At 45.8% G+C, this 20,531-nt stretch overlaps 1 protein-coding gene across 4 annotated transcripts in view; it reads left to right on the forward strand.

The window, feature by feature from the left end:
- Nucleotides 1–9,691, forward strand: part of LOC119163944 (aldehyde dehydrogenase, mitochondrial) — a 153,139-nt gene extending 143,448 nt beyond the window's left edge. For all 4 annotated transcript variants that reach the window (XM_075870767.1, XM_037416031.2, XM_075870766.1 and 1 more), the window contains one exon: nucleotides 9,517–9,691. In XM_075870767.1, coding sequence (XP_075726882.1) covers nucleotides 9,517–9,546 — 30 coding nt within the window. In that variant the 3' untranslated portion in view covers nucleotides 9,547–9,691. The remainder of the gene's footprint in view (nucleotides 1–9,516) is intronic.
- Nucleotides 9,692–20,531: the final 10,840 nt, after the last annotated feature.

A 20,531-nucleotide genomic window follows, 5' to 3' on the forward strand; every position in this document is an offset into this window, starting at 1 on the left:
TAAGGAAATTTCTGCTCGGCAACTTGTCCTTCACACTGGCTAAAGCATTCCTTAGCTTCAATTTTGGTACATCCACTATTTTCATATGTTTCTTCTACATATTACATGGCATATCTGACTTTCGAACCACAACTTTACTCAAGTCTGTAAATTTATGCATGTTTGTCTACTCCACGATTTCGGCTTGGCTTGTAGGCCGTCTGGTTTGTCTAGGCTAGAACAGCCATCAGCAGAAGCTTGCCTTGCTACTCATGTTTTTATTAATAATGATATTATTATTATCATTATTATATTTATCATGCAACAAAAAACGTACTCAGCTACACACTCATTGGGGGTAGCTCGTGTTTCAAGAGTAGCTCTTGGGTAACGTCAGCTAAATTTTTTGTTTTATTTTTGTGAGATTGTTTATAAATCTGGAATTATTTTTCAGCGTCATGTCCACAGCAGAGTACGTAAATCAAGCTAACGTGCCCACATCCGTGATTCATCTCTGGAATCAAGAAAGCTGTTGCACCTTGACAGATTCCTTCTTTCCATCACTTATTCAAACGTTGGCACTTCAGACGTTGTCCCCAGCTTTCGTTGCAGTTCAAGTATTAGAGCTCAGAGGCACAAAATACAAGAATGCATGTGCTCGTCGGAAAAAGAAAAAAAAAAGAAAGGAAACTTTGCAGTACGGCTCTGTTCTTGCAACGTTGTCGTTACTTGATGTCAATGCAAGGTACACAGAATACGCGAGTAGTAGTTATTCTTTTTCTTGCTGAAAAGTATATTTTAGACGTGTGCAAATCAGGTGGCGATGCAAATTGGTAGGAAATACAGCAATTAGGTCGAATCAGATCTAATCTGATCCACATTCTAAGTGGCATGGGCTACACCCATTATAGTAAAATAGATTATACTCCTGTGGCACAACCGGCCAGGTTTCTATGTTCTCATTTTACACGGATGCCACGAGATAGCATCACTTCTACGTTTCCTAGCAGCTTTGACTGCGATGTCGGATCGTCACAGGCCCCTTCAAACTTGCATCTGCTGTTACTTCTAACTTGTGTGCTTGCTTCCTGGTTCTCCCAAACATCAAACAGCCGACTTGCTTACTGCCTAGCTCAGGGGTTTTATTTTGGCCAGATATACATGTCTTTCACATTTACCACATGTGCTCAGAACATTCTGAGTGCGTCTGGTAAATATGTTTACTTATATGGGGCTCCTGTTTTTTTTTTCTTTTTTACCACTCGTGAGTTAGTTTACAGTGCATTGAGTTTTCCATCTAGATGTGGGGGTCATGGAATTTGCTTTTAATCATCACGAGAAACCTGAAAAAGTCGGGTAGTTTAGAAATGTCAAATTGGTAGACACCCTGGCTGTGCTTGTCCAAGAGGTGTTTCAGAAAATACCAGGACTTACCGTTTCTAATTTAGCCATCGACGGACTCGCAGAGCTCGTTCCCACTGCTGTTTGCACAGTGTGTCTTTTTCAACTTTGATATTTTTTGCCGCTGCTTACGATTTTGTCTCTGCCCCTTTCATTGACGGAATATAGCTGCCTTGGCTTCCAGAAGGTGGGCGTGCCTGCTGGCCATCTTCTCCACATTTAAATCTGACTATATGTTGGCCGAAGCCCTTGCATCATTCCTCGAAATTGTCAGGAACACTGGCCCTTGTACTGCAAATGTCGAGAAAAAGATCTTAGTCAACCACCGCGAGCTGTCCGACTCTGCGACATCACCATTGTAGTGGTCACTGCCAAAGTCCATGGCGGTGTTGGTTCGTGTAGGCTTTTCAACATTCTTGACGAAAGTGAGGTCTAGGTCGTGTCTCTCATCGCAGAATCACCTCTCCGAGTAGGAAAATATTTGTCAGTGATTAAGGTAAGGTCTAGTTCAGTTCTGCCAGACAGCTCGACTCTTTCTCGTCTCATACACGTATCCTTATAAGCCATGTGGTGCATTGAAGTACCGACTATGTGGGGAAGCCGAGAATCAGCTACTTCCACAAACCTCTCGATCAACGTCTTGAATTGCTGGCACCTGTGCTTGGGGTTACTAAAGACGTTCAAAATGAAGACACTGTTTTTGCACTGATTTCTCCGCGGTGCGTTAAGCAGGATCTCCATTATTACATGTTCGACATTTCAGCTCGCCAGCTTCAGGTTGTGGGTGATGTGTGTCAGCCTTTTACTTAATGTGCAGACACCTCATTCTCCTGACTGGCCAGGGACTGCCTGGTAATCAGAAAGGGACTCGGCAGAGGCTAAAGTCTCTTGAAGTGCTATAACTCGAGGTTTCTCCGTTATTGTTCTAAAATACTGCTGCAGGAGTGCTCTTTTACCAGCGTACCCCCTGCAATTCCACTGCCAAATAAAGATAGGGCATTTATCGTTGTTCATTGTGAATTCCGTTTTCATCTCCTCCCTGGGAGGTCAGTAGGGCTCGAAGAATCTGTCCCTCTTTGTAATGGACTCCTGGTCTATCGACGTTGGACTCCTGGTCTATCGACGTGTGCGGGCATGGTCCTTTTCATGTGCCAGGCGATGCTCCTTGCGGCGGCAGTTGAGCGCGATTTTCTAGCGCAACTGTGCGCTCGTTGTTTGCCCTTAGTCTCTCGACTGGATCACTGAGTGGAAACCTGCATCTGCCGTGAGGCTAGCTCCACTCCCTGCCTCTATCTTAATGTTTTCTGTAATTGTAACCAGCATTTCTTAGATATTCTCGACCTGAGATTCCGTGTTAGCTTATTCACACCGCCCTGCGTTGATTGCCATGGGCCCATCTCCAACAGGGGCCGCAGCAGTGTATCAGGGGGTTTCGCACTCAGTATTCTTCGGTATCCTTGACCTGAGATTCTGTGTTAGCTTACTCACTACTGCCCTGCATTGGTTGCCATAAACCCATCTGCAAAAGGGGCCAGCACCAGCTTAAAGGGTCTTTCGCACTGAGCATTGCTGTGCATTGCGCTCAGCAATCTTTTAATCTCCACTAATTTGGTGGCCATCTTGCTAACTGTATTCTTAAGCTCTGCATTTCCCTTTCTCAAGAGCGGTACCTCCGCATCCATAGCATGCTCTAGGGGCGAGTCGCATTGCATGGGTTACTCGTGGTCATTGATACGAGCCCTGCTGGCCCAGTTTAAATTTGACTTGCTCCTGTCCTGGTTCTCGGTGACGTGGACTGCCGTAGATAGCTGGAGTCCCCGGGTAGGTCCGTCGTCTACTCTATGAGAGGGGTACGGTCTGGTGACGGCTGCGTCACTCCTTCCTTGGCCAGGCCTGGAACTGGATTCGAAATTGGCCCGGGAGCTGGAACGGGCTGGCCTTTGATCCATACCTTGCCCTGGACATGGAGCGGGCCCTCGATCTCGAACTGGACCCTTCACGCACTCTGGAGGTGGAACAACTCTTGCTGCTGCCTCTGATTCTGGATCTCTCTCATGATTTGAATCCGTCTCCAGGTTCGGATTGCTCGGGTTGGCCCTGTTGATGACACCCGACGAGCTCGAGGAAGCTGTCGACATCACAAGATGGGGCTTTCTCCTGAGTGGAGCGGGTCCTCAGGCTTTGCCTGCACCTGATGACATAGGTGTCTGATATTGGCGCTTGCGTTCCCTGGATGCAGTGAGGTCTTTTTCCGCCACACAAACTACATATCATTTCACAAACATGATCCTCTTCTTGCTGGATAGCCTGTCTGCAATCCTTGCTGACTGGAGCTTCGGGCGTCGGGCAGATGTGCCGGGCAATGTTTTAGAGCGATGTCCGAGTGGGCCGCAGGCATAGCAAACATTGACTTGCTTCCTGTATTAAGTGCACTTGATAAGGGTGCCGCCATAGAAACATAATGGGGAACCTGGTATCTGTCGAACAGCACTATAATCATGCCAGTATTCTTGATTCTCTTTGCTCTGAGAGCCAGTGGATTTCTTGTGTTAACAATTTGTCGGTCAATAACTCCTAAACAGTCGCTAAGCAGGATCCCATGGATGGCTCTCTTGCAGGTGGCATGTGGAGCAGCCACATATGCTCTGACATTATGGTCTTTTCCTGCCATCGCAATAGCTTCAACGTTAACGTAGCGCTTAAGATCTTGGCTCGAGGTACTTACGAGGATAATATTTTGCAGTGGATTAAAAGGCCCGTAAACCACTTCTAATATTTTCTAAAGCATTTCAAGTAAACGTGCGTCGTGTGCAAAATGCCGTCGCAATCAACGATTCTGCATGTGGCAGCGCTACAAGCCGCCGGTGCGCCACAAATTCCAAGAAACAATCCCTCCTCCTTTCGGGACCTTTCGGTCTTCCGCGTGAGGCGCCGTGCCACATTTTTGGTGCACCGAGCCAAATGTGCCAAATACATACCTGCTAACTCTTCCGATTTTCCCGTAAAATATACGAATTTCGACGGCACTTACAATTTTACGAATCTTACCTGAAATTTTACAAAGAATGTTTCATTTCCGATAAATAAAAAAAAGTTTGTAAAATGGCATGACCTCCGCGATTGGCTATAGTGCATTGCCGTAGCTAGTCGGGGAGGCCACAAAAACGGCGCCACCAGGGGAGAACACAATGTATTGGTGTTATCATCACACGCCTGCCAAGTCTCCCGCATTGTCCGGGAGACTCTCGGATTTCCACCGTTTCTTTCATTTGTACGGTTGCCGCAGAAACTCCCGGAAATCTAAAATAGTGTGAGAATGTGGCCACATTGACAAAAGTGCAGGTCAGTCTATTCCAGGCTTTTGGAGAGCCCACCGCATTTTGTTATAAACGAATGTGATGTGAAAGGCGTTCATCTAAACGTACAGTAGTCTCAGTGATGCGAAACTGCGCCAGATAAGAATTCGTGAAATTCTCCAGCCAAATTCTCGTGTCCATTGGGCCAATAATCGAAACCCTCGAACAAAGACCGATTGAGAGCAGCGTGCTCGAAATTCAAAAATACGTGTGCGACCATTGCCACAACTGCTGTGAACGAAACTGCGGTAGTTAGACATGATCATGCATAACGAAGCCGTTACTGACATAACTCCGAAAGTGTGTGCGCGGCCAACACTCGACTGGTCAAAGCAGCGCTGCTTTCCGCAAACTCTGTTGGTTGAAACCGCAGCAGTCGCAATCATAGATAGCATAAAACGAATTAGTTTTCAAAGCACTTGGATAGAAAACCAAACTACCGTTTGCCGCAAACGTCACAGCGATACGATAGCCATCTATGAGCTCCGAGAAAATGTGGCTGACGCAGCGGTAGATTAAAGGCAGTAAAGACGTAAAAAAGGCTAGAAGTGTTTTGGCATTCCTGTCCTAAGAATCAAGTAGCGAGAAAAGCCAAAGCTTTGACCCCCGCTTTCTCGACAGCCAGCTGCGCCGATCCTGCCCGTTCACGTGTGAAGACATATGCAAGTTGTTTTGACGGAATTGATTTTTTGGCTATAGTTGTTTGGATGACGCGAAACTTTAAAAGCATTTGTGCTCTCCTTTGAGACTCTCACCTTAGTGGGAAACCCTAACCTCCTGTGTTTGGCCACTGCAAACCATTATTCGACCGCAACACTGATGTTTGTGCTTGCATCTGGGCCCCCCTCTCCCCCTTGTTTTTTTGCGATTTTTTCCCTTTTTTTCTTTTAGTGGCAAAAACGGGGGAAAATAAATTAGCTCGTCGATATGACCTATGGTGGCAAAACATGATTATGCTTGTCGCCAAAGGCAAATCGATCACACCTACAATTTTTTTAAAAATTGGCAACCCTCCCCTGCCCCGGTAGGGGGTTTTACGAAATTCTATGTTGCCAAGTTGGCAGGTATGCAAATATGTTGTCGAGCAAGAGCCTATGACTTCCGGTCAATCTGCAAGCAGCTGTTCGCACTGCTTTTTCTTGTTCGTCGTGTTGCCTGCATGCATGTAACACAAGCGGGGCATGGCGTGGCTGCGGCGAGCGGGCTGCAAGTGAGGAATAGAGACGTCAGCGCGCACCTGCGAGGGAAGCGTAACCTCAACATGCAGCTGTGACATGACGTACTTAGCACCTCTCTAACACCTGCCGCTATGGGCATGCATTGCGGCGCGTTCGTACTGATGCACATACGTACGGCGTTACACATGTGAGTTACACAAAGAGTTACAATGTTAAACAAAGAGCTGCTTCGCATCTATAAGAAATCATGGTAGCTGATCGCAAGGCGTCTGACTTGTGTGCGCCAAGGCTGCGCACCTGTGAAGGCGCACAGCCTTTCGACCAGCCTGTGAAGGCGCGCAGCCTTCCGACCTGCACGGCATCATTTCAAGTGTCCATCACGGGAGCACTGAGCCACATTTGTGTGCACAAGACGAGAGAATCTGTGAAGTCCACTGAGAGAGAGCCCTAAGCACACAACTGGTGCGCTCTGTCTGGGGTGAGTTTGTAGCTAACTTAAGTGATTGGTCGTAACAACATATATGCGGCATTTGAAATGCAAAGCATTTCTTTTCGTGCTGTAAACACTTATGGCATCTACCTACGTATCTATCTACAGTCGTACCACATTATAAGAAACACTGATATAAGAGACACCAGTATAATTATAGTAAAATACGGGCTCAAAAGAAAATGCTTACAAGGCATCCTGCTTATAAGAAACACCTGATATAATAGACAAGAATTGGTGCCCGGAGCATGCCTCTTATAAAGGTGTTTAACTAAATCTATCTATCTAGCCGCTTACGTCTGGCTGCTCTCGTGATCACCCCTTTAACTTGGCTTGAATCAAAATTAGTCTGGGAAAGTAAGACGGTTTCGCGAATATGACGCGCTTGTCAAGACATCAATAATGTCACAATCCCGTAGCGTACATTGTCAAACACTCCGAGAAACAGTAGCACATACCCACTGTTTGTGCCACTGGAATGCAGGTATGTACTATAGTTGATTGACACCTAGTATCTACCCAGAAATGACGAGAACAGAGGTGGACAATTTTAATGCGTGAGCATTACAACAAACCTGACATCAGCAGCGCTTACCCAACGAATGTAAAAAATAAATGTCAGTTCTGGCAGGAATTGAACCCTAGCATTCGGCATCCCAATTCTACCACAAAGCCACGCCTGTTCTAGGAACTACTTTTCTAATAGACCGTGATGTTCGTGAAACATCAATTGTGAATGCACTGCGGGCATATCCAATATTATAAATATTACATATGTACTCATATGATACAGCCACCCAAGTTTGGTTAACGTCAATTGCAATTAGGTGCCATGCGTTGAAGTTGACCTATGTAGCAGTGTCCAAGGCTGCCATCCTCGCGAGCACCAGCACTTCCTATCAGCTTAGCGCTTCTGGTGTTGCTAATACTAATGTTCCTGTTTGCATTGTTGTGCAAGTGCAAACAACTTTATATAAGCATCTACAACTCTTCAACATATGTCTGTCCGTGCAACATTTGTACATATACTTAGCGTTCTTCCATAACGTGTCGCTCAATAAAAAATTACAACACGACCACCTCTCCCGCGCATGCTTCGCATAACGTAGATTTCCAAGGTACGTGAGATCTGCCAGGCTTATTTACTATTGTCTTAGTGTCCTCACGGCCGTTTCTTTAGCTTGATTTATAATAAGATTGGTATGACAAGAAATGAGTCTATGACAAACATGAATGGCATGCAGTGCTGTCGAAATAATGATATCGACGGCATGATTTACACAAACTGGCCATGTTGCGATTATGACTATTTCGTTAATTTGATATATGGCCTAATTGGTATGGTGCTTCACCAGTGCACCATTAGCCTAAATGACAAGTCGTAAAATTAACATAGTAACAGGCATGTCATGTACTATATCATGGTTTAAATGACATGGTCGCGGTGTTGTCACTGTGGTTTCATGAAAAATGATATGATATGACGTGACATGTTCCCGCCAAAAACTACGTAACTGTATATCATGTGGCTGAAATCGCAGAGTACCATGTAATAGCTAAGTGTGTGACATGTTCCCTCCATAACCACGTGACATGTGCACAGTGTGGGGTACCGATCGAGATCGGAGAGCAGCCAAGTCTATTCTTTGTACAACTAGTGAAAACATAGCTTTTATAGCAAAAGTCTGGTATTACTGCAAGAAAAACTTGGCTAGGCTGAACACTACTACGCTGTTGGTTCCTGCCTCGCGGCACTGGTGCAAGCTGTGCGCTTATTTTAATATGAAGCCCCGCCGTGGTGGTCTAGTGGCTAAGGTACACAGCTGCTGATCCGCAGGGCACGGGATCAAATCCCGGCTGCGGCGTCTGCATTTCCAATGGAGGCAGAAATGTTGTAGGCCCGTGTGCTCAGATTTGGGTGCACGTTGAAGAACCCCAGGTGGTCGAAATTTCCGGAGCCCTCCATCACGGCGTCTCTCATAATCATATGGTGGTTTTGGGATATTAAACCCCACATAGCAATCATTATTTTAATATGAAGGTGTTTTGGTGTTTTATGCCAGTGTCCACAACGGCTAAACTGACGTATTTTTGTCATGGATATGATGCTGTAAAATATGCACGAACACATGACTACAAAAACACTAGAAGAAATTCGAGCGCTGGGAGTCGCACCTGTCACCCCTTATCCAGATAAGATAAGATACTATATCACAATGAAAACACAATGAAGTTACTATATCACACTACTATATCAATACTATATCAATACTATATCACAATGAAGTTATTTGGGGGGGGGGGGGGGCGAAGCTTCTAAAGCTGTGGGTCTGTACATGCTTGTCTCACTTGGTACGTGACCTACTCACTCAGCAGGTGCGTACGGATGGTGGATGGAAGGACGGGGAATTCTCAGTTTACCAATAAAGCCCTCCGAAGCTTCGCCCCCCTCTTCATTATTCACTCTGTGGATACATCGTGATGTTTTTACACACCATCCTCTGTAGACTGTTCTTCGAGCTCAAGATGACGCGTCAGGCTCGACGTGGGTAGAGCCTTATACACGGCTCTAGAAGAGCGTAGAAGGGCGCGATTTAAAGATCGCCGTCCCTCGTGATGCGCACATGTTTATCTCATGGTGGCAGTGGTTGGTACGTCTGGTGCTCTCACTGCAAGTTCAAACATGGTCGTTTCGCTCGCTGCAGCGCCCACTTTTCGAAAGCAGCGAGCTGCTCACATGAAGAAGTTACTACTGCAACATTCATTAGTTTTCATTCGTCTTGTATATGTGCTTGTCGTTTGTTTCGTGCATCCTCCTTTGTGTTTGAGCAGTGCGCTTGAAGTGTAGAGCTGTGACAGTTGTTTGTTTGCACTCATCCTGTGCGTGTTTTTTCCGTGCGCCCTCTGATATGAGCGCAGTGTTACATGTGTGTAGCTGTTTGCCGTTCTTCGCGTGACATTACAACTTGTTGCTGTAGCATTCATTCCATCGCCCTTGTGGTGAGACAGTGCATAATAAACGCTCAGCTACTTGCGTGAAGGCGCGTTTTCTTTGACAGAGGTATCAGCTATGTTTTTTGTGTGTAACATGCCTCTTGTTTTTTCTTTTCAGGTTGTTACAAGAATCCCTGTGAAATATTAAGAAAATGTGTTGCTATGCTCGGCAAAGAAATGCAACCGGGTCTGATTTCTGTCGGATGATTTCCCATTTCATACTATATTCACTGTAGTGTTCTGTATTTGCTGCTTATCAATAAAGCACAGCTTGAGTGTTTAGAGTACAGTGACACACATCCTATACTTTCTAAAGAAAACACTGCGAAGATCGCAACTGATGTCATGACGATCGAGCGCATATGTGAATCGAGTCCATGTGAAGCTTCACTCGCACAACCCATTATATTTCGTAGTATAGTGTAGTCGTTGTGTTATTGTATCACTTTTGAATTCGTGTTTTCTATTTTCCTGATGCCTTCTGTCGTTTTGGTAAGAGCCGAGACAAGTTATATTGCTAGAATGAAGACCTCCAAGATCAGAAAGTGTTTTGTGACGATGCCGCTAAAGTAAGGGCGCATGCACAATGGTGTTGTGAAAAAAAACGTATGGCTGGTCACTTTCTTCATATAAATGCTAGCGAATGAAAGGAACAGCATAACCAACATTACGTATGTCACACTTTCACAAGGAAAGCTTTTATGCGATCACAACCCTGGTCACGCGCAGTTGTCCGCCGCTGGTGTCCGTAACTACATCGCGCGAAATTAAAAAAAAAAAAAAAACAGCACCAATGACACAGTGGGGCTCGAACCCGGGTAGGCTGCATGCCAGCCCAGTATTCTGCCACTGAGCCACTCCGGTGCTTGGGACTTGTTGGCAAACTTGCTTTAGGCAGGCTTGATGTCAGTAAAGCAATCGCGTTAATACGACTTATTAAGTGTTTTAAAACAGCGAAAGAACAATCACTCGTCGCAGAATGAGAATAGCGTAATGAGTGGGTTTTAACGTTCCAACCAATTAGAAAAGCTTGTTCTTGTTCGCCTATTAACTGCGGCTATCATGGTCTCTATAGATGTTCAACAAGACGGGAACAACCAGGAACCCGAAAAATCGTTTATGGTAATGAAACATCTTGGCTTCGGGTAAACTCCTAACCGTGCTGTGAACCAATGTAACAGAGGTCATTTTGCCTGTCAGTTTTTCGTCTCGCGCCAAACTCCTTCTTATATGTATTTTTAATATATTTCGGATCGGAGTCAGCGCCTGCTCCTCATTTCACTTCGTGGATATGCCTTGGCACACACACGCATACACTGTGGGGTCTTGAAATGGAGAACGCCACGCTCTTGGAGTGAACTGACATAGCAGACGCGGTCGGAACGAACCAAAACAACACACATTTATTTAACTACATTTAGGGCGACGATATCGTCATCCAAAATAATATAACATCAATTGTGATCAAATGCATGCTAAACAACCTTACACAGTATTACACAATACTAAGAACATAACAAACACAAGAACACAAACAAGGTGGCTTTGCCAACACTTGAGGCAAAGAAAGTAACTACCAATATGGATTAGATAGTTAAAATAGCAGAGAAGTTTTAGAGAGATCTGTACATTAGCCGGGACAACTACAACCATAATGTAAGAACTAGCAGTAACCCAGAGGACGTCGAACCAGTAGTGACAGAAGTGAGAAAAGCCTTGGAGGGAATGCAGACAGGCAAAGCTGCCGGCAGGGATCAGATATAATGTCAGATCTGCTGAAAAACAGAGGAAAGATTGTGTTAGAAAAACTAGCCACCCTGTTTACGAAGTGTCTCCCGACGGGAAGGGTACCGTAATCTTGGAAGACTGCTAACATCATCCTCATACATAAAGAAGGAGATGACAAGGAATTAAAGAATTACAGGCCGATAAGCTTTCTCTCTGTCGTATACAAGCTATTTACAAAGGTAATTGCTAACAAGATTCAGACATTAGAATTCAATCAACCAAAAGAACAAGCAGGGTTTCGAACAGGCTACTCAACAATCGACCACATTCATACTATCGATTGGGCAATATAGAAATGCTCAGAATACAGCCAACCCTTATACATAGCTTTCATAGATTATGAGAAGGCATTTGATTCAGTAGATATATTGGCAGTCATGCTGACACTGCAGAATCAAGGCGTCGACAAAGCATGTATAAACGCCCTGGAACAAATCTACAGAGGATCAACTGCCACCATAGTGCTTCTAAAAGAAAGCGAAAGAATACCAATCAAGAAGAGTGTAAGACACGAGGATACAATCTCCCCAATACCTACAGGAGGTTTTCAGAGGCCTAAAATGGAAAGGGTTAGGGATAAGAGGTAATTAAGAGTACCTTAGTAACCTGCGCTTCGCGGATGACATTGCATTGCTGAGTATCTCAGGGGACGAATCGCAACTCATGATTACTGAATTAGGCAAGGAGAGCAGGCCCCGTCGCGGTGGTCTTAATTGTGTAAGGTCCCTAGATGAAACAAGTTTCCAAGGAAGCGTCAGTCATTGTTCTCAAGCCGTCCTCCTCACTCTCTCAATTACTCCTCTTTTTCTCTGCCATCCGCGTCTGTAATTGGTGCATTCCTTGCACTTGATCTTGCAAATGGTTGGTGGTGTTATTTATTATTAAGCAAAAGGTATAAAACGAGTACGCATGCGCATATGGCTCCAGCTGGATTCTTGCCGTGCCCAAAAACGAAATCATAGCGAGGAAATAAACTGAAGAGGAGGATAGTTTCAGTGTGCTCCAAGTAGACCAAGATTGTTTCGTGGTGCTCGTTAAACGCAATATCCGCGTTTTTCAACAATGCTGCATTGCCGTAAAACAACAGAAAAGTGTTTCGCTTTCTTCAACCAGGGTTTGTACAGGCTTGCAAAGTGAAAATTCAAGGATATTCAAGGACTTTCTAGGACCTGTTGCAAGTTTTTCAAGGACTCAAACCAGCATGCTAAGTTTGAATTTTTCACTCTAAAATTTTCAAAAAAATGACCACTTTTATTACACTCACAATATATGGACGTCGCATTTATGGAAAAAGAAAATAGTCTTTATAATTTCTCGCGCTCTCTTCATGGGACAGCGCATGATGTCATGTCGAAAGTTAGGCGCTGATGGGCTTCAACGCATGTGTTTTCAGGCCTTAAAATAGTCGAGCCACAATATTTGTAGCTTGCGCGTTCTTTTCTGCGAGCTTTAATTATAGCTCCGATAAGCACAATACACGCCCCAGGATTCATTTATTTTCGCTATATACTTTGTCGCCTTTTTGATATGGACAATTTTCAGTTCCTGTTTGTGGGGACTGAGTTGTGCAGGTGCATAGCAGTGTAGCTGACTAAGTCACGTGATCACAAAGCTTTGCGTGCGTCATGCTGAGTATTGTCAGCTCTCACACACACGTTCCACACAAGCACTTGCAAAACAAACTCGCCGCTACCTGCAGCAGCCGTGATGCTTTGCCGGTATGTACGGGGCGGAACTCTGGAGGTCGCTTAGCTGACTACAAATCTGGTATCACATCACTAGAACTTTTGTTGCCCTTCCTGTAGAGCTAGGTCAGTGTTGGACGTACGCGCTCGTGATAGGTCTCAATTAGGAGAATGAGCATTTATGTACACTTGGAAAGTGACAAAATATATTTTTAAACACACACGGTGCTTGCTATAGCCTTGAAATTTAATGGCACCATATCATAAAAGAGTGTCAGCTTGTGCACAGTTGACACTCGCAGCACGTTACTCAAGAACTTGGAAGTAACAACTGGAACAGTGGTTAATTTACACTTATCCTGTGGATACAAAGTGTTCTTTTCTAGGACCGTTCATGGTTTGTTTGAGCAACATGCTTCCAGTGTCGCGCTATGATAGTGGTTCATCAGCACAGGTCCTGTGCATTTTCTTTTCGTGCGTCCGCGTGTGAGCTGCGCGTCGCATGTACGGCGTTCCTTGCTCTTCTTGGTGTGACATTCTAATTTCTTGCTATCACAGTCACTGCTTCGCCCTCGCCAGAAACAAACTTTTTTTTTTCACATGCACTTTTGCAAAATGGGATCATGTGCAACCACGCCACATTAATACTTCAGACGTGAGGAGTTTGACAGGTTCACATGCCGATGTACCATATTTAGAAGGTCGCGATGTCGATATGAAAGTGCAATGCTCAGGAAATTCAAGGACTTTCGAAATTTCGAGGGTGGCGAAAAATTCCTGGGCTTATTTTCAAGGGCCTTGAAAATACATTTTTGAAATTCAAGGATTTTCAAGGACTTCAAGGACCTGTACGAATCCTGTCAACTTACCTTGTGCTATTATACGAAATGAGGGTGAGTGAGAATTTATTAGAAAGCAGAGAGGTCGGCCTGAGCTAGTTCGCTCTAGCCTGCTACTCTACACAGGGGATAAAGAAACGAGGAAGGAAAGAGGGATGAAGGATAATGATGAGGATTAGAAGAGGTGGCACGTATGTACAGTAGCCACTTAGCATAGAGTCTAGTATCTAGTCCAGTGCTTTTGATAAAGTTTAAAACAGCCTTTGTAGCAGTTTTTGACACTGTTTGGTCGTTCATTGCTGACAATATGTGGCTTTCACTCTATGGCGTTCGTCCGATGCTTGCCAACGTTGAAGTTAGCATTTTTCTTCGCGCCACGTATAATGGGCAGTCACAAAATATGTTATCTGAAGTTTCCCGAACTTGGCAGCGCTCACAGTTTGGGCTGTCCACATGGCCGATTAAGTGGGTGTAGTGACGAGTGAAAGCGACGCCCAGGCAAATCCGGTGCAGTATATTAGCATGTCTTCAGCTGATTTTAGCTGGAAGACGAAAAGTCATATTGGGGTCTGTTTCCAGCAGACGCTTGTTCCGATGACCTGGTAGCGACTAGTAAGTGGCAGCGCATGAGCGATCTCAACAATGTGTTGACGTCACTTAGCGAATACGGTACTTTGACGTACATAGGAGCGTTGTATGCTGCCGCTCTTGCTTCGCTATCGGCGATTTCATTGCCAACTAGGCCGCAGTGTCCCGGAATCAATTGGAGTGTATTCAAGTGACCACTCCTCTATGTTAGGTCAAATTCTTGGACGATTCTTAACGCTAACGCGTAAAATTGGTCTCTTCTTGACTTGAGCAAAAATAGATGGCTTCAAGCGCTGATTTTGCATCGGACAGAATCGTCAATTAACGCGGTGCTTGGTCGTTGTCAAATTTTATGGCATCCTGTATTGCAAAACGTTCTGCAGCTGTCGAAGATGACCTGTGATCTAATTTGTACTGTCGGGAAATACCGAGTTGAGGGATCACGAAGGCTGCAGCTGAGGCGAACGACGTTACGGATTCATCGGTGTAGACGTGCACAGAGTCGCTGTATCGGTCATCCAAATGTGCTAAGGTGGCGGGTCGCATTAAGTCAACCTCTCGACTTGGCTATTATCATCTACGCGGGGCCATCGCAAAGCACCGTCAGTCCGGAAGCGGGGGAAGACGTCGGAGGAGCTGTTCTCAGGTATGGAGTGTTTGGACTGCCTGAAGCTGAAAGCCGCCTGAACCGCTGCTGACGCTCGGTTTAGCGGCCATCTCCCCGGAGGATCTCAACCTTCCCTCTCCTGACTCTACCTCATCGCCCTGCGGCGCCTTCAAGGCGGGGGCCGGGTGCGTCATTGTGTGGTGCGCTCGTGCTCACATTGGACCATTGAGACTTCGTCACCTGATTTGTGGCGAGAGTGCTCACCGCCTTCTTCGGACCTTCGTGTAAAGGAGACGGTGGGCTATAAAAGCCGAAGCATTTTGTAAATTGTGCTGAATCATGAGCGTAATCATGAACTGACTTTCTGTTGTACATAATGCGGTATCTTCTGAATCCCTTTAGAGTTCCCATCTTTCATCTATCATGTAAGTAAACCTTCGTTTTACCTCTCTTAACGCGTCTCCTCACTGGCGAAGATAGGCTATGCGGACGATGGCGGGAAGCCAGCTACCTTAAAGAAGCCCGCCGTTCCTGCTATCGACATCGAGTCCTTAACAACTAGTGGCAGTGGTGGGATGGACCTCACGACATGGTGCTGTGTTGTGGTGAGTACTTTGTCCTTGCTTTGATTTTCTAAGCTTCATTTTGTGAGTGCGATTTAAATAGAAGCTAGATTGTGTGTGAGTTAGGGAGATCACCTATTTGTGTGTTAGAGGGATCTCCTTCATTTGTGTGAGATGCAGGACCAAAGTATAATGGCAATCATGGAGGTGACACTGCTAAAAGATGGTCTTTTGTATACTTGTGAAGACCTAAGTATTAAAATTAAGGGAGGACTAGGCAGGTCACAAATTTTAGAGCTAATTTCGCAAAACGCAAGTGAGGAGGGTATTGGATTCGCGTTAAATGTTTTCGAAAGGTTAGAGGAAGGAAGAAAGAAAAAAAGAAAGAGAAGAAAAGGAAGAAAGGGAACGAGAGGAAGAGATTGAACTACTGGAACGTAATGTTGAAGCAATGCGGCTGAAGTTTCAGCCATCCGTAAATGTAGCGCACGAGAAGTGCGAAGAGCAAACGCGTGAGGTACAGCTCACAGCCGTAATAAATACTAGCATGTGTGAACACAGCAGCAGGTTCAAGGATGAATAAAGTGTGAGAGCTGCAAAAGATGCTGCCCCAATGAGAGAGGCCGCCGAAGGCCAGAGCGAGTGCGACGAGGTGCTGTGCCAGCGGTATGCTAGCGAAACAGCTAGGATAGCTATAGGCAATCTGGTACAGACCTCAACTGTGGTTGTTGTGACGGTGGATCTTGCAAACGAGGTCAAAGTAGTCGAGAACACCGGAGAGAGCTCAGGAGTAGCAGCGAATGCAGAGAGTAGAGAAAACAGTGTGGTTGTGGTCAGCTCCCAACAATGCAAGCTAGATTGTTCAAAGGAAAACAGCGGCACTGTTCCTAAGCGTGTTAAGCTGTCTGCCAGTCAAGAGTGTGAAAGACATGATTTTTTCGAGAATCATTTAGACTGCTCGGGTGACAGCTGACGAAATCAGTGAGAGTGTTGACGAGCTTGAGTTGCGATCGGGAAACTCGGCAACGAGCCGCAAGAGACGTCAGAGAGCCGCGAGCGAGGCTAAGAGTGCACGCGTGCAAAGAAAGACTCAAAACATTTGAGCGTAGCAAGTAGTGCTTAGCGTCCTGCATCGTCGTCAAAGTCGGTTTGCATGCGTCCTAGCCACTGGAGGAAAAATAAAAACAAAGCGCGTTCTCAAATGGAATCACGTGGCCAGTCTTTCAGTTCTATTAACAACAAGTTTCATGGTGCGCCCTTGAGCTGTAAAACCATCGATGTCTCAACCCGCGACAAATTTCAAAGCAGTGCGGGACAGGCCAATCGCAAACGTCGCCGTAAAAGAGGGAAGCGCGCGACCAAGCGAAGAGATGAAACAGGTAGCAAGCAGCCGGGCGAACAACAGAGGGGTAGGTTATCGCTCAGTTCAAAGAATAGGCCTTTGGGGCATGAAGTAAGGCACAAGCGGCGAAATGGTAGTCTACAGCACGCATCCTCGTGACGGAATGTGCGGTGGAGATTTCGGGCTTTGCGAGGGCAAGAGTGTCGAAGAGGTCCTAGAAGAAAGGCCACAATAGCTAAGCCCAGCACGGGAGCTAGCCCAAAGAGGGCATGGCCACTCTTTCCCACGCATTGCTCGGGTCTCCTCCGCCACAGCAGCCCGCTGAAATCGCGAATGAGGCATGACTGCACTGTTCAGCTTGTAGGACGTGCACGTTGTGGTGTCGGGCCTTCTGAAAATCCGCCAGGACCGCGACCACCGCGTGTACGATTGAGGAGTGAGGAACAGCTCTAAGCTGGAGAAAGGGACACAGGTTTGTTTGCTTATTTTTGGTTTTAAAGTAGTATTCCTGTGTCATCTCCACGGCTTGTTTGTTTAGTTAGTTTTTCACTTCAGTACCTTTTTGTAAACTTTGTAAGAATTTCGAATCAAGTTGTTAAGCATTATGCGGATGCAGTGACCCGCATCAGTCAACCGACTACGTGCAATGAGTTTTTCTTTTATGTAAGAGGATGTTAGTCATGAATAAAGTTTGTACGCTCCGCTAGTTTTCAAAGCGTGGTAGAGTTGTCGAGCGGAGACCAACCTTGAGAGATTCGTGCCCTTTTGTTGTAGCGCAAATGTTAGACCATCTTAGGAGAGTAAATGAGTGTTCTAAAATAAAATGAGAAGCGATTTTCGAAATGCCCACGTTTGAAAAACATTTGATACAGGCTTTTTAGCGCAAAACTTATGCAAGTTTTGTCAGGTGCTCGTGACGTGTACGGCATCTGCGTTTTTTTTTATTGCGTGTTGTTCTTTACGAACATTTACGTTCAGATGCGTGTTTAGTGGTGCCTAGGTTATAGGAATATGGCCTTTGGTTAAGTGTGTGTGTGGTGTTGGGACTCCGGGTGCTGCCGGTCTCGTTTTCGGTAGCTGGCCCCGTCGCAGGATCCATCGTCCAACAATTCAGCGAGAAGAAGTGCCCGAACGAACGACAGAGATTTATTTACATGTGGAGAAGTGATCAACTGATCCAAAGAGAGAAGAGTGATATATACAAAACGTCTTCGGCATTTTATAGCGCCGCGTTGCCGACACTGGGCGCACTGTCCGCATCGTCAGCCAATACGGTGGCTCCGGCACCTCGGCCACGAGAGAGGGGGAAACACACCTCACAACACATGGAGTGGCACAACCCAACACGATGTCCATATATGGTCACGGCGCCCTAAAATATGCCCAAACATGGTCACGAACGCACAGCAGATTCCGGATTTCCCCCGGCGAGAGGGAGGAGCCTGAATGGGGAGGTGGGGGTCGACGGCACAGTCGGTCAAGAACCGGTTCCCCCGCAACTTCTCTTGCTTGGTTCCCTAGGGCCGGTCGTAACAGTGGGTATGCTAGCGCTCTTTGGATGAGAATATGATGTCGTGCTAGGGCGCACAGCAAAATCCTGTGCGTTCTTTAAAGACATGGGCTGACATAAGGCTACATTCAGCAAATTAGCGTGTTCGTATACGAAGTTTATTCATTTTGTTATTTTAGTGAGTGCTTGGGGATCATGTGATCTCCTGAACTGAGAGTTGCGCTTTACCAAACGTTAACGTTAGGAATGCGTTTTAAAGATTTATAAGACGCAGTTCGATCTATTGTGACAATCTATTGTGAGAGAGTTTTTGTTGGCGTCGGGGTGTCCTACAAGTGGGTACTCACGACTACGTTTTGAGTATGTTTGAGAGAATAAAGAATGCACCTAGATACTTTTTGTAGGTTCAGGCTGCATTTGTGTGAAAGTTAAGTATTTGCGTTTCATGAAGTTAGTCATGAAGTTAGCTGATGTAAGTTACAATTTAGTAGTGTGGATGGTAGGAGAAAGCTAGTTTTGAAAGAGTGTGATTATGGTTATATGGGGCTAAATTGTATTTGCCTTTGTGTGCTTTTCTGGCACGGCCAATTGTTTCATCTTTAGTAAGCATCTCCACATCCATGATTGTCGTAACTTTGGCGGCACAAAATTTTGTCAAAATTGCAGAGCAGAATTTGTTTGTGTTTTTTCAGAAGCCTGGAGGGTTTTAAGCGAGTCCAATGCACTTGACTGCAGCATGAGATTGTGTTGCGTGGTTTGTTTTGCTGTTGTCAGTCATTGTGAGGTGGTTTGGGAGTTGGTTGCGAGTTCGCAGCTAAAGGTTGCAAGTTAGGCTATCGTCCTCGTCACCAGCCATTCTCTTCGTGCCCAGCGGTTGGGAGCGCTGGCCAGCCGAGATTTTCCGGGTGGCGGAGGAGCTGTTACGCCTGGCCCGGCAATTCGTATGGGCAGACGCCATTGTGCGTAAGCTAATCTACTAGGGAGGGATGCCATCATCAACTTCCTACCCTTTACAGCACCGCATCAGAATCACCTGGCATCACGATTGTCCAAATGGGAACATTAAAAAAAACCGTCATCGCAGAGCTGCTAGTCAACCGTTCGGGGGTAGTTCTCTACTGTTTGAGGCCAGGACGGGAGTTTTGCAAACCAAGACATATCGGGCCAAATACAAAAGGGTAGACACGGTATGCAGTGCATGTGGAGGGGAGGATGAAAGTGCCGAACACTTGATAATATTCTGTAAAGGGCTTCACACTTCAGAACAGGATGAGTGCGCAGAGTTTTTCAAAGCACTGCGTTAGGAACAGGGAGTACAAAATAGACTTAAAGCGGGTTGAATCTGATTGGTGGCTAAAGTCAAGGCACGAGTGAAAATTAAACCCTTCACTGCAAAGTACCAGTCCTCAACTTCACTACACTAAGTATTACGGCGAAGTGGCGTTAGCCGCTGCCCGATCTAAAGTGTACAGCCACACCATCCACCCATCCGTACCAGTCTGGCCGTAGTTTTTTCTGGCGCGTGCACAAGCCGGCTGTTATCACTCGTCACAACGTCACGCCCTGTGGTCACTGGCAGAGTCCAGCAAAAAGCGCGTTCACTGTGTCAAAACACATTTAGAGAACAGAATGAACTGTAGTGCCTAGAATATTCTAAGCACTGAAGGCATCACTGTGATGAACGACGCGAGACGCCATGGCTAATGGTGCAAAATACACAACTGCACAACGTTACGAGTTCAGGAACACACATCCCCCTTGCTCTTGTGTTGTACCGTTTATGTTCATAAAAGTAACCGCTTATTCTACGACGCATTTCGTTCTATTTTGTTCCATTTACATCTATTGACCATAGCAACTGAACTCAAACAATCGCTTTTTCATGAAAGTTTTGAACCTTTTAGGGGGCGCTCCTGAAACATAGGTGAGGAGGAAAGGGAAAGGTGTTGCTACCTTGGAAACTTGTTTCATCTAGGGACCTTAGTCTAGTGGCGCCGGCTGAGCCCCCTCTCCGCAACTATTACAACCTTGTCATTAACGTGTGACTCTGCCACCACTCCTTCTCCGTCGCACTCCTTAGGGGAGATTTACGTGGACGGAGTTCAACAGAGTTCGGTGGTAAGGTACTCGGCTGCTGACGCACAGGTCGTGGGATCAAATCCTGGCTGCGGCGGCAGCATTTTTGATGGAGGCGAAAATGCTTATATGGTG

This window comes from Rhipicephalus microplus, chromosome 8 (assembly GCF_043290135.1).
Source record: "Rhipicephalus microplus isolate Deutch F79 chromosome 8, USDA_Rmic, whole genome shotgun sequence".
In the NCBI taxonomy this organism is placed as follows: domain Eukaryota; kingdom Metazoa; phylum Arthropoda; class Arachnida; order Ixodida; family Ixodidae; genus Rhipicephalus; species Rhipicephalus microplus.